Source organism: Pararge aegeria, chromosome 3 (assembly GCF_905163445.1).
Source record: "Pararge aegeria chromosome 3, ilParAegt1.1, whole genome shotgun sequence".
Classification (NCBI taxonomy): domain Eukaryota; kingdom Metazoa; phylum Arthropoda; class Insecta; order Lepidoptera; family Nymphalidae; genus Pararge; species Pararge aegeria.
The window spans coordinates 7,259,474-7,273,496 of NC_053182.1; the positions used below are offsets into that span (position 1 = coordinate 7,259,474).

The window sequence follows — 14,023 nt, forward strand, 5'->3', positions numbered from 1 at the left end:
AATGCAATGGGCAGGGCATGTGCAACGCATGGAAGGCACGAGAGCCCCAAAGAGGTTGATGGGGGGCACTTTGGAGGGGCGTAGAGACCGAGGACGACCTAGGGGTCGGTGAAGTGATGGAGCTGAGAGGGATAGGAGGGTTCTGGGAGTTCGGAGCTGGAAAGAAGCAGCTTCTGACGGCCTAAAATTGAGAAATATGATTGACCAAGCCAAGGCCCACCCAGGGCTGTAGAGCTTTGATGATGATGGTGATTACAAGTGTACCTACTCATACTTAAATCCTTATTTGAAGCAATTTGAGAGGATTTTTTGTATTTGCTACTTTAAATAAATGGCCATTCGTTCGTAATTTAACTTTATTGTAACTTAAATATTAATTTTTACAATGAAAAATTGACAAGTTTTCAAGAAGGTAATAGAATATAAAGTTCAGTAACAAACATTAATATTAAGTACGTAATAGTTAAACATTGTACATCCAAGGTAGAGATAGCCCTAATGATTGCCAACCTTCGTAAGGAGACGGCACCCTAAGAAGAAGAAGTTAAACATTGATACAATTGCTATACAAAACGGTTAGCCGTAAATTGAATAGCTTGAGTAAGTCTGCGGCGAAAGAGGCGGCTGTAGCCTGTGCTAGCGCAGTCGTCCGGCCGGCGGCTTTTCTTTATTAGGTGAAAATTAAAAAAAAAAAAATTATAGGAACTACAAAGAACGAAGTTACTTGTTAAATTATCCTGACCGTATTATTGCTACTAACCTCCGCAAATCTCTGTTGCAAATTATATATTTTTATTATCGGAGGTAGGTAAGTTATTATTAGTAGTCATCAGGAAGTTGTTACGAAGTAGGTTTTAAAACTTTTTAAAAATTTTGCATGACCGATTGGTAACTAATTATGGAGAGTCTTAAAACTGGTTAAAAATAATTACTGTTCAATTCACGACTAGCCTTCTCAAGATTTGTTATCAAAATCCGGATCCTAGTACCTATAAAGAAATTCAATGAAGACGATTTAACATGTTCAAAAAGGCGGTAAATTACATGTATTTGAATAGATTAAAACTGTCTAAATGATTAAGTATTCGGTCCTGAAATTCAAAGTCGATATTCAATTTATCCGTTAGTTGAGCGTAGGTTTCAATTGATAACGTCATACTTGGATTTTTCAATGTACCTGGCGAGTGAACAGGACAACAAAGCACCCATTAAAGGCAAGAGCGCTGTTCCAATAGCCATTCCGAACAGGATATTCAAATTGTTTGTGAGATACTCCGTTAATACCTCGTAGCATCCCTGAAAATTAAATAAAATTTAAAAATGGAATGGAATGAGAGAAAGAGTAATTGTACAAGATTTTTCTGAGATCACACGACTGTTTATATAACTAACACGTGATAATAATCGTTTGACCCGCCAACTCGTACTGCAGCAGTGTCGTGGTCCACAAAGGTTGCCTGTAAAAGATTGTTTGCAGCAGAAGACTTCCTTTGCATGCCTACAATGTTCTTACTGTAAACTTTTAATGTAAACTTCTAAATGTCCATCTATTCTTTTATGTTTTGCGTGCATTAAAGTGTTTCAGCTTATTCCTTGAGAGAAGAGATGTTTGCCTATTATCAGTGGAACGTTAATAGGATGATTAAGATGATTTTTTGTAAACTAAGTCTTATTATCTTACCCTTTGAAAAACGTCGCTGTAGTTAGCCGTAACACAGCGAGTTTTATCCAGACAGCAAGAGATCGGGATAACACGCTGGGGAGACAGGCGCATCCAATCCGTATAGTTGGAGACCCCACAGCATTGCAACTGTTTTAACATAATATTTAATCCATTTGTGGCCCACTACCAGAGCACTGGTTTCCCCCCACGATGGGAAGGGTTTAGACCACCACGGCAGAGCGGATTGGTGTGCTTCACACGCCCTGGAGAACTCGCATTATGGAGAATTCTCGGGCATGCAGGTTCCCTCACGATGTTTTCCTTCACCGTTAAATCAAGTGATATTTAAATTGAAGCACATAACTTACTAACTTAGCGGTGGGATTAAACTCGGACCCGAAAGTGAAGCTGAAGTCCTAACCACTAGGCTAAATGATATTTATAAAATGTATCAATTCATTCACGCGGTGATATTCTGGAGGTTAGGGTTTCGGCCTCAATTTCAGGCGGACTAAGTTCGCTCTGCGGCCCTAACTGTCCAGGGTTATGTGCGTTTTTTATTTATGCAATTAAATACCCTATTTTCTCACGCATGCCGATTAACTAGGGAATAATGTGGTAGTTTCCCGTGGCTTTCCACATCGTAGTATTGTGACCAATAGCCAGTCTTTAGACCTGCGCACAACTGTCCTGGGGTGAAACCGGATCCAGATCGATTCTTTAGGGCTTTCCTCCCTACTATCAGGACTGCTGCCCCCCTATAGTGCGGTAGCTACATCATCGTTCGATTTTCCACCGGCTGACCTCCGAACTTCGATGTGAAGATGGCACCTAATGATGATGAATTAAATACCACTTGTTTTAACGGCGAAGAAATAACATCGTGAGGACACCTGCACTCCTGAGACTTCTCCGTAATGTTCTCGAAGGCGTGGGAAGTCTTAGAACTTAGTTGCACTTGGCCAGCGTAGTGGATTACGGCCTAAACCCTTCTGAGCAGAGACCACCAGTGCACTGTCGTAGGCCGGTTATCCTCAGGTTGAGACTGAGTCAAGTCTGAGACTGGACTACGTAGGTATATCTTAATTGTAACTGAATTTAAATTCCTACCTAGAAGTTTAAGTCATAATTTAGTTACTCATTAGCCACGTACATACTTACCTACACGAATAGACTAAATCGCAATCTAACTATACTTATTATAAAACTGTAACGTGTCGAGTTCAGTACATTGAAGATAGTTTAAAAAAAAATTTTTACCTACTCTATAATCGATACTGAAGCCAAAACTGTAATTTTTTTTTAATTTGTCTGTCTGTCTATCTGTCAAAGGCAAAACGGGAGTAGGTCCTAGGGACGGGCATTTGCGATTTGCAATGATTACCTGAACGAGAGTTTCAAATAGCTCCAAGAGCAGAACAGTTATATTAGTAGCTTTACCTAATATCATATTTGTATATTTGACAGTACGATTGAAAAAACTTTACGTTTGGTATCTGATTAGGAGGTGAAGTATACTAAATAGCAGTACGCTGATTAATAAAGTACCAAAATAAAGAATGTTTACTGTAGACAAATAAAACCTTAGGTTATTTATGTCTCACAGCTGGGAACGGGCCTCACAGACAGAAACAGTGGTCAAATTTTTAAAAAGGCCTACTTGTAATAAATGAATTTACTTAGTTTTTTTTAAACTTGCTCTCAGTCGTGGGTAAAATAACTTGTCTTCAATGAACGGCTCATTTGATGGATAATTCGTTACGCAGCCCAGCTAGTCAATAATCTAGGAATACTTAAATCAAGTTTTTAATCGCTCAGAAATTTCGTATCTACCTACTTTCATACTAACACTGGTGTAAGGTACATGAGGCTTAGTACATATGCCTTAGGTTGATGGACAAAGCGGCACGTTGCAGGATGTGTTCCTTATATGCCCTGCATAATTTAAATAGGCGATGGTTTTCCACTAACCAACAGGTGGGTCATCTGCTTCGTAATTATAATTACAATTGCGGAATGCAAACTTTAGGACAACCACGGAACAGATCTTGGCCTAATTTTGCATAGAGATATCTAAAAAAGTATCCGGTACTTTTATCAAAGCGCCTAAATGATCGATTTTTAAAAGACCGAAAAACAATACCGATGAGACATTATAATCCCACAAAGCGACAGCGTCTACGTTTGCGAAGGTAGCGATTGATTTGCTGTTATATAATGAGCTTAGATAAAATTTCATATAATCTGAAATCATTTTAAACGAATCTTGAGAGTTTGGTGTATTTGTTTTGGACAGTTCTTCAATAATAATTACCGCCGATTGAGCAAAGTCAAAGTTAGCCTTTTGTGGATTGTACGATATGATCGTTTTCGTGAGCCCGTCGTGTAGACCTCTTGCAAAGGTGTCCCGGTAACAAATCGCCGAAGCGCCAACTCCCGCATCCATCATAAAAATGCAGACCAGAAATCCACCATACTGAAACATAGGTACATATTTTTTGTTATGTTTCTTGCAATAATTACTGCTTCTTTGAGCTAGTGATTAGCATATTATATTTTTTCCATGACATGTTTTGAACGCGGAAGATTTTTATCATTAAAATAGAGGTCGTTTTACTTACAATATATAGCAGCACAGGTTGTCCTTTAATGATGCATGAGAATGCGATGGAACTGATGAGCACTATCAGACTTGCGATGCCAATGATCACAAGCGGGGCGGTCCCAGAGAACTCTGGGGACAACTCCATATACTTATAAAGGTCGAACTCCGCCCACAGGCCCCCAACTAGGATGAGAAGCCCCGTCAGCTGTGAAAGTGTGCATTCGTCATTCAAACCACACTCGTACAATGGACACAAAGAACTTGACAGTGAAGAAAAGAAAAACCGTTCTTATTATACCTACTTCACGTTTTGTGAAAGTATCAATTACCAAAACTTTAATTGAATAATATTATTAGAGTTTTATAGATGGATATAAGCAGGCGTTACAATGTGTTAGTCTATAATAAGCCTTCCATTGTAATATACACGATTGTCCAACACACTTTAATAATTGTAAAAATGCTAAGTTCGGTAAGAACAACTGCAGAGTTTCTTCTCGGCAGACTCTGCCATCCGAATCATTGGTAAGGGTCACAACAAATAAGCAGATATGATTTCGATTCTATTCTCCTTTTAAAAATCTGTTTTGTGAGGTGTTTCTAAAGAATAAATACATTTTTATTGCACACTACATAAAAATGTGTAAATTTGTTGCCTTATCGCTATATAGCGATCTCTTCCAGACCAATGACGTAAAACACAGCTCAAGACGAGACGTAATTAGGGTGTGCATATAAATAGGTAGGTATATTTGAATCTGGAAGAGATCACTAACAGTGATAAGGCCGCCATTACAATTAGTTTAGTTTATAAGTTGTTTATGTATTATGATTGTGTGTGGAATAAAGAATTTTTACTATTATTAATATTGTATTTGTAATAAATAATAATAAAACATTTATTGAAACAAAAATGTTATACAGAATATCAATACAACAGTAGAAAGAAAAAGAAATACAACACAAAAAGTAAAACAATTTCACATAAGTTGGTAAACATATTTGTAAAGCTGAATGCACATTATATTGATATTTGCCTCTTATTACCCAATACATATTTTTTATATTTTTCTATACAAAACCAAAACGATCGTCCATGCTTTTCAAGCAAGTTATCGGTCATTAAAATAAATTAAAATCATTTTAAGTACTGATTTTGCCTACTGACTAACTAGAGTTTTTCTATTTAATTCGTAACTCCATAGTTCTATTTCTGACATAAAGCAACCTTTAAATCGAAATATGAGAATAATAGTTTTATTCACTTTCATGTTTTTACCCTAACTTTTTTGAAGCGTTCTTGCCAAAGCGTTATAGAAATACTTTTAAGTAGATAGTAGTAGTGTAGTATAAGTGTTTAAAAACCAAAGCCTAAAGAGTTTATTTGCATATGCGGAAAATTAAATACTTATAATGAACATACATTAGGCTGGGCAACAAAAAATCACATATGCGGGCCCCTAACACTAGACATAGAGTAATCTAAAAACTTCTCAAACTGAATTGAAAAGTGACAAAAAACTGTAGATTAAGTTTAACTTTTTGTGAGCTTTGGGATAGCTATTAGAGGTAACACTAAGTATTAAGATATCATCTTTAATCACTGAAATTGAGTTTTAAATAAAACTTACCCAGAACACAATGTTGAAAACGAAAAGCAGGGTCTTCAGGCAAGCTATTACAGCTACATTATTAAATTGGTTGCCCATTGTGGTGTTTGTATCTATTTTATTTTTGTTTGAATGACAGTTTTAGTGAGCAACATGTTTGGCTCGGAAAGCTGGAGTAGGGAATGAATGCTTATCATATGATAATAGTGCGCGCGCTGGTGTTTTACGCATGCGTCAATAAATCGGCGTCTCCCCTTTGTTTGTAAATATATCGTTCCACATTCATGAAGGTTTATTTCGGGCAGCAAATGTAGCTATATATAGATATTTTGTTTCGATTGAGATGGCTTCGTATGATTGGAAGGCTGAGCGTGAAAGCACGTTCGAACTTTTTAATCAGAGATACGAGATTTGACACGTTTTAATATAAAGTTATTAATATTTACGATCTCGATTGATAGTATTTACTGGGATTTCTTGTTTCTTTAGTTTTTTTTTATTCGTAATAATTGACGGAACTATAAGATGGCCCACCAGATGGTAGGTAAAAAACCGTTTCAAAAATACAAGAAACGCATCTTCCAATTTTCCCCATTGTGCCGATCACCTTAAGCGGGATTGTTAAGGATCATTTTCTTGTAATACCCCGCCCTTCAGGCCGGAACTTAGTAGCAGAAATAAGCATGGCAGTAGTAGGAACTTTCTGTCACACAAAGCTCTATAGTAATAGAGTCTTGGCAAACTTCAAGCCGAATGTCTCGGCAAACTTCAAGCCCGAAGTCTTGGCAAATTATAAGCCGTGAGCCATTGGGCCCCCAAGGAAAAAAATATAATAAAAAATAATAAATCCTGAGTCATCATATCAACCCGTTACCGGCCCACTACAGGATATGGGTCTTCTCCCACAATGACAAGGGGCTGAGGCCGTAGTCCACCACGCTGGCCCATTGCGTACTCAACCATGGAGAAATATTTTTTGTTTCATTTCGGTTCATGTTCCCAAAATGTAATTGTATTTCCCATTCTTTTCTTTCCCATTCTTTTCTACGAGTAGGTAAGTAGGAAGTGGAATTAGAAGCAATTGTTATAACAGAAAAGTTCAATACCGAGCAATTCGTGACCCAGGAATCGAACCCAAAACCTCTTGAACCGTTGGTCACGCTACTCACTAGACCAACGAGGCACATAATTCGTATACAAAGAAGAATAATTAAATTAAAATAACCAGTTTATATTCAAGGTGAGTTCAGTACTTCGCAACTTGCAGCGGCCGGGATATTAATAGCTTTAACTTTTGCTTTTCTTTGAATGCCTAATGCAAGATAAACACTATTAGTTCCTTTCTTTCTCTATTCCGAACTTTATAGCTTAGGCAAAAGGCTTGATTTATACATTCATTATTAGTGATAATGGTGCCATGACTTAAAGTAATGCTGGCCTTTTCTTCAAATAGCATAGTGGGAAGGATGGCACTCCGCACTAGGTACTTTTAAACCCGCAATTTAGTTGAGTTTGGAGATTTGTGTATTACAAAATCAGCACCAATGGTGATAATACTATTGGTCATACGTTTCTAAAACAAACTATGAAAATCAAGCCTACTTTGCTAGACTCCGCGAAAATCAGGAATCTGTACGGTGTAATTTGTAATTTCTTCAAATTCTCACCAAAAAGATTTTCGCCAATCTATCCATCTAATATAAACCTTTTCGTCAGGATTTTTTTTATGAAAGAGCGACATCACTTTTAGACCTGAAATTTCTGTGTAATTTAGAGATATAAGTACAGCAGAATACCCACCATTAAATGGTGGGTATCAGATTTTAAACACTACCTATTACTTATTGTGCTTAGGTATCCATGGGTGGCGTCGCGAAGTTTGTATATATAGACTTTAGCGTTTTCCGTCTTGAAAATAAACGAAATAAACTATGTCGCTTTCATAATAAAAAATAAATCTATGTGAACCTAAAACACAGTGAAGTTATTATTTTCTTGATAATTTAAAATAGACGCTAAAAAGGAACGAAAAGATTATGTACATTAAAATACAGGTAAGAAAAAATTAACTCTAGATACCAAGATATTGATACTGATCTAGGTCAGAATTTAACTGCACCTATTCAATAGCTTTTTTGGCAATTTTGCTTGTGTACAATTGTCGCATCAATTGTGTGTGAAGTCAAATCAGAAGTTATCGGATCGTCGCATGAATGGACGGGCGGCTTAAAAACATAGATAATTGCCCTTGTAATGAAGAGTTATAGTAAACGAAGCCGTTAGAACGTTGACATGGATTTCGAAAATTCTATCAATGTTGAAAAACATACCTATTGTCAATATAGTAAATATTTGTCGTAATATTTAATGTGTAAACCTAGCCAAAGGCATTCTCGCATAGGCATGTTAGACCTTTCAGAATTATATAGTTTTGTTAGTCGTTCAGAAGTCACCGAGCTGCGCATACGCATGCTTGCCTATTCGACCGCTCGCGAGTCGTGACCGGCTTCCGAGCTTCGTAAAAACTTACGATCACTTTTTTACATAAATGATCTCAGCTAAATAAATGCAAATAAAAGACTGAAAGTGATTAATTAAAATAACCGACTGTCAATTAAAATATTCGACGACATAATGGTTTTTTCCGTGAAATTGTTAGTCGCCGGATTTATATTGCAAATTACGTTTGTGTCACCGATCGCTGAAGTCGAGGCAGATGATGGTAAGATCAACAATTAAGTACACTAATAGTCTACAGCTTTTACCCTTTTATGAAAGGGCCTTTGTTTATGAAAAGGTTTTGTCTATAAAATAATTGTTTATTTATTTTATCAAATTAAAAAGTTAGAACTTATAACTATTAAACGTTTAGAAATCGATGTTTGTATGGTGGAAGGTTGCGGCTGTGGCTACTTACTTTAGCGTTCAAGTGCCGATTTAGCGTTTCGGTACGATGTCGCGTAGAAACCGATTAGAGGTATGGGTTATTAATAAAAATAACTGCAATATTCAGGTTAGACTTACCATCTTATACTGTATCGACTAGTACCACCAAATTTGAGACTTCAGTGAATCCGTCGAAAAAAAAACACATTTTTATTATTGGTTTAATTACTAAAGACAGTAGTACGAGTTTCTTATTATTTGATATATTAGTCAGAGTTTCATGAAAATGTATAAATATTAAGCTTCTTTTTTAACCTTCTTTCGTTACCATGGTCTATAATATTCTTTTAAATGTAGGTAACAGGACTTATGGATTCGTGTGTTTAAAAGTTTAAACACAAAAATAAATATATTTTAATACTCAATATGTTTAAACTGATACATATAAATGTCGTAAATAATATTAAATTGTATCATCAAGTCAGGCCAGCCCGTCGCGTCGCGTTAGGTACTTAGTTTACCAAATAGTTTTTAGGTACCTACCTAATTCTACTATGAGTACCTAAGTTTTTTTGGGGTATCCTTACAATACCTTCGACTGACGACCTCCCTGGCGGAGCGGTGAGCGCTGTGGTTTTAAGCTGGAGATCCCGGGTTCGATTCCCGGCAGGGGAAATTCGAGAATTTATAATTTCAGAATTATCTCTGGTCTGGTCTTGCTTCTGCCGTGGCTTATTACCACCTTACCGACAAAGACGTGCTAAGCGAAGCTAAGCGTGCTAAGCGATTAAGCGTTCCGGTACGATGTCGCGTGGAAACCGATTAGGGGTTTAATGTAACTGCTACACTCCCCAATAGGTTAGCCCGCTACCATCTTAGACTGCATCACCAATTATCACCAGATGAGATTTCAGTCAAGGGCTCACTTGTAGGGGAATTAAAAGATAAACCTAACCACTGAGGGATCCAAGTCGGGTCCAGATATCATGTACACAAACTTTATAAGTAAATGCTGAGCTAATATCATGAAACTATCGTCGCACCGGCCAGTTCTACGGCCCAGGTCTCCTCTCTCAGAATGAAAAGGGTCCCGGCCGTAGTCAACCACGGTGCCCAAGATTAGACACCTTTGAGAACATTATGGAAAACTCTCAGGCATACCTACAGCATTCCTCAAGAGTCCCGATGTTTTCCTACCTTGATGTGTTAGAATCTTCAGTCAAAGATTTTGACCAATAGACATCCCTGGGTTTCCGAGGATTCGATTCCCTATATAGATTCTATAAAGATCTGTTACAGGCGTTGAAGATCATCAGTTCATTTCCAACTAGCCAAAAGGGTAGAACAACTTTATACGTAAACTTGAGCTGATGTTTCACCATATAATAGACTGTGGGATACCCAACTCTGAGCACATAGTAGTAGACGAGCTTTGTGACAGTTCTCGTCCGGGGCAGTACTACAGCAATACGTCTTGTAACTGCCAACACTTTCTGTTTGGCGGCTGGCCCGTAGCGAGTCCAATAATACGCTGGAGTCGTAGTATTATTTGGTTTAATCTCCTTTACACGTGGTAATAAAACAAAGTGACAATCTTATTCTAATGTCAAACGAGTAGGTGACGGCTGCGTCGCTTCGTTCGGAAATACCACGTTTCGTTCGACGCATTCGCCACATGTGTTCGAAATACCATCCAAATTGAAAAAAAAAATCTGGCACTTGACCGTTTAGAGTTAATACTCTAATTATTTCTGTCGCCAGACAGTTTTGCTGTGTTCCAGTCTGAATGGGGTAGTTTATTGTTTTCAGCACATGATGCTTAACACGTCTCAGGTTGATGCATGTCCTGCGAAGTGTTGCTCTGTTAATAGGCGGGTTTATATCAGCTAGGTTTGTCATTAGTTCGACCTGCTATAAATATAATAAAACTGCTGGTAAAGCGTGTTTGGACTCATTAGCTTGAGGATGAGGCCTGAGATTTAATTTTAAAGTCTTTGTGGGTAACAGGCTTTAGGTTAGTTTCCATATGCCTCAGGTTAGCTTCAATATACAAAACAATTTGTTTGGCAGGTATTCGTTATGCCTTCTCGCCGCACGTTTATTTCGAACTGACCCTTAAACCTTGAGTTAGAAGACGACAGTTAAAAGATATGCCTCTTTGTTACCATTGTTGCACTTTAGGAGAAAACTGGGTCGACATAATGTCACGTATTCTATTTTGTTGAAAACAGAATTGTTTGTTATGATTTTGTTTTTAAATGGATTGTGTTTACCGTAGATAATGGCTTAAAGGTACCGTTTATACGTACCTATGTAGATACTTGTTATTGAGAGTTTAGTTTTAGTATATAATTTACGATATAATTTTAATAAATAGGTAGGTACCAACTCTCAGTAGCGTTTTGATCAGCAACATTTCTTTTATCAATGTTAAAAACCGACTTTCCTACTACACTAAGAAATACTATTAACACCATATATTATAATATAAACTATAGGTACATTATAATTATTATAGTCTGATTTCATTATAAACATACAAAGGGTAACTTTGTAATTTTGAGGATTTCCCTGGCGTAGTGGTGAGCGCTGGGGTCTTATAAGAGGTCCTGGGTTCGAACCCGGTGGGGGCTCAGTTTTATTTCGTCTAGTCCGAGAGGTTCGGACGGTCGGTAGAAACCGACTAGGTTGTCACACCCCAAACAGGTTAGCCCGCTACCATCTTAGACTGACAGTCAAAGGCTAATTTCTAGAGAGGAAAAAACTTTTCAAGAAGGTTTTTGTAAATTTTCTGTATCAGACATGTATACAGAATACTGCGGTTACCTCTTTAAGTACTCTACTTAAATAGGTACCTATTAATAGTATAATATAAGTACTAAGTTACTTTAAACAATGTATTAAACACGTTTATTACATCGAGGAAACTTTATAATTAACTGAACCAAATTTCTTAGTGACAATGTTGTTTGGTTTGTAAGCAGTTGGTTTTGCGTTTTTTTATTTCCCCGAAATGAAATAATAAGACATATTGCTTTTGCCTGCTTGAACTATTCAATTTTAATTAACTTAGTTCTATAGTAGATATAGTAGATATACTAACGGAATGAGGAAAGGTTTTTTGTGCGTAGCTTAAGATAACGTTGATGGCGTAGCAGTATTGTAGTATTCTACAGATACCTGAAATCAAGTTCTACGCAAAAGCGTCATTTTTTTGATGCCTTATTATATACTCATTATGCAAAGTTGAGGGCTTAGGAAGTTGTGACAGCCCAGTGGTTAGGACTTCGACTTCACTTTCGGTAGCCGAATTCGAATCCCATCACGCACCTCAAACTTTTCTAAGTTATGTTGTTTTACATCACTTGCATGAACAGTGATGGAAAATATCGTGAGGAAATATAATATATCATCATCATCATCACATCAACCGATAGACGTCCACTGCTGGACATAGGTCTTTTGTAGGGAGTTCCAAGTTCCACGATTCTGAGCCGCTTGGATCCAACGGCTACCTGCGACGCGTTTCGTCGGGGTTGGCAGCGGAAGCCAGGAAAAGCGGGGCCCATTAAAGATATGCCCGATAATGACCACGCTGGGCAGGCGGGTTGGTCATCGCAGGGCTAGACTGATCGCCGATAATATATAGGATAAATATAATCAGGGAATATTTTTTCTCTAATTATGCTTACCGTGCTTTACAAAGAATAGTTGTAATATCGTTTGTGAATAGATAAGTATAGTTTTATGATGTTGACGTAAAACTGTGATAGTAGGTATCTCTGCTGAATAATTATATACCCATAGACAAGGTAAAAAATGTGCATTTAAATTAAAAGAGCTCTTGCCAACTGCAACTATGTCTATTTTTTGCAGCTCCTGCATAAAATTACATACAATTAAGTATAATATCAGCAACGGAACTCATAATTATTTGTCCCACGATAGGTATTAACTATTACGTAATAGTCTGTTAACAATAGTGGTTTACTGCAAATTAGAGATTGTTCACACTCTTTCGCATTGAACTTAGCAGTGGGTAACGGGTTTGTTGCAATCTACGGCATTGTATCGCGTCCTTCCGTTTCGGTTTTTATCTGCGAAAATGATATAATCGTGAAAACTAATAACAGTTCCGTTTTGTGCACAGCCTACTCAGTATAACAGCGGCACGACCTACAACTGGCATTATCTTAAACTCTTTGGCAAATATATATTTGAGGTTTTCCCATAGGAAGGTACTAATAATCAAGAAGATTCCCGTAAACAATGTTATCAATATATTTAGAAAATTGTAAAATCAGTTGTTTTTTCCTCATCTGTTTATCAGCGCATCACGCAAAAACTACTGATATGAACATACTGATATGCAATTTCGTATCATTACCTGCTTAGAGCCAAAGCTCTGGGTTAGGCTTTAAGTTATTATAATGCCATCAAACAACAGGGTTTATAAGTGACAGGGGATGAAAACTTTTCTGAATTTACTTCATAACTACATTGAATTTTAACCAATCCAATTTTATTTTTAAAAAAAAATTGCCAAAAAATACTTGACTTTGTGAGACAACTACAAAGCAAAAACTAAATATTTTTTACTAAATTTTTTAGTCAGTGCCAAGTTAAATGCACAAAATTATTAGGTTGGTACTTTCCTTTCTAGGTACCATATAAAAGTGAACGGTATACAAAGTATATAGGTACTTGATAATTTCTACGTTTTACTTGGCACCAGTTACTTTAAAAAATAATCATAGGTGTGCCTTTAATATGTGAATTACCTCGATTTCACCAGCATCCCTCCAATAGGTCTTGACCTGATTAAAATGGGACCTCTTGGGTTATTATACCGTTTCGAACAAAAAATATTTCCTGGGGTAGCTGGAAGAGATCTCTTATAGAGATAAGCTTTCCTTCGTACATTTCATGTATCTTATGTTCACAATCACAATTTATGGTACATAAATAATAGATAAATAAATAAATAATTTAATTTCTCATTTGCCTTTATTTTTGCCTTTATTTAGAGTCTGTTAAAATAATTTTTAAATTAAAGTCGCGATTGAAAAAAAAAAAAAACCTAGGTATATCATGTTAAGTTGTAGGTACTTACCTAAACCTATTCTGAGTGGTATTTAAGACCGACAATAAATTAATGCTTAGATAGTTTAGAAACTAAGCTATAATAGTATTATGTTCTTAGTGGACATTACAGACAAGCATGAAAAAAGGTTTTTTTTTATCTTCCTTGCTGGGCTC

The 14,023-nt window shown here is 36.8% G+C and overlaps 2 protein-coding genes across 4 annotated transcripts in view; one reads left to right on the forward strand and one right to left on the reverse strand.

The window, feature by feature from the left end:
- Window positions 1–365: 365 nt before the first annotated feature.
- On the reverse strand, window positions 366–10,030 carry LOC120636129 (tetraspanin-7-like). 3 transcript variants are annotated; one of them, XM_039907454.1, is made up of 5 exons: window positions 9,962–10,030; window positions 4,285–4,473; window positions 3,978–4,139; window positions 1,682–1,810; window positions 366–1,296 (listed from the first exon to the last, which is right to left on the reverse strand). In XM_039907454.1, the coding sequence occupies exons 2-5, from the start codon at window positions 4,411–4,413 to the stop codon at window positions 1,141–1,143; spliced, it is 576 nt and encodes a 191-aa protein (XP_039763388.1). In that variant the 5' UTR covers window positions 4,414–4,473; window positions 9,962–10,030; the 3' UTR covers window positions 366–1,140. The 3 variants fall into 3 exon arrangements, with proteins under 3 accessions (XP_039763388.1, XP_039763380.1, XP_039763371.1); XM_039907446.1 differs by lacking the exon at window positions 9,962–10,030 and adding an exon at window positions 5,900–6,072 and having other exon boundaries at window positions 4,285–4,407; XM_039907437.1 differs by lacking the exon at window positions 9,962–10,030 and adding an exon at window positions 5,900–6,072.
- The window catches only part of LOC120636122, a 29,430-nt gene continuing 23,740 nt past the window's right edge, over window positions 8,334–14,023 (forward strand). The window contains exon 1 of the mRNA XM_039907423.1: window positions 8,334–8,600. Coding sequence (XP_039763357.1) covers window positions 8,513–8,600 — 88 coding nt within the window. The 5' untranslated portion in view covers window positions 8,334–8,512. The remainder of the gene's footprint in view (window positions 8,601–14,023) is intronic.

Excerpts from the sequence above, each read along its gene's own strand:
- LOC120636129 (XM_039907437.1), bottom strand. The coding sequence starts at position 5,977 with ATGGGCAACCAATTTAATAATGTAGCTGTAATAGCTTGCCTGAAGACC. Across the intron at positions 1,811-3,977 it reads TTGACTTTGCTCAATCGGCG|TTGCAATGCTGTGGGGTCTC; the intron begins GTAATTATTATT and ends ATGTTAAAACAG. Across the intron at positions 1,297-1,681 it reads ACAGCGACGTTTTTCAAAGG|GGATGCTACGAGGTATTAAC; the intron begins GTAAGATAATAA and ends TTTAATTTTCAG.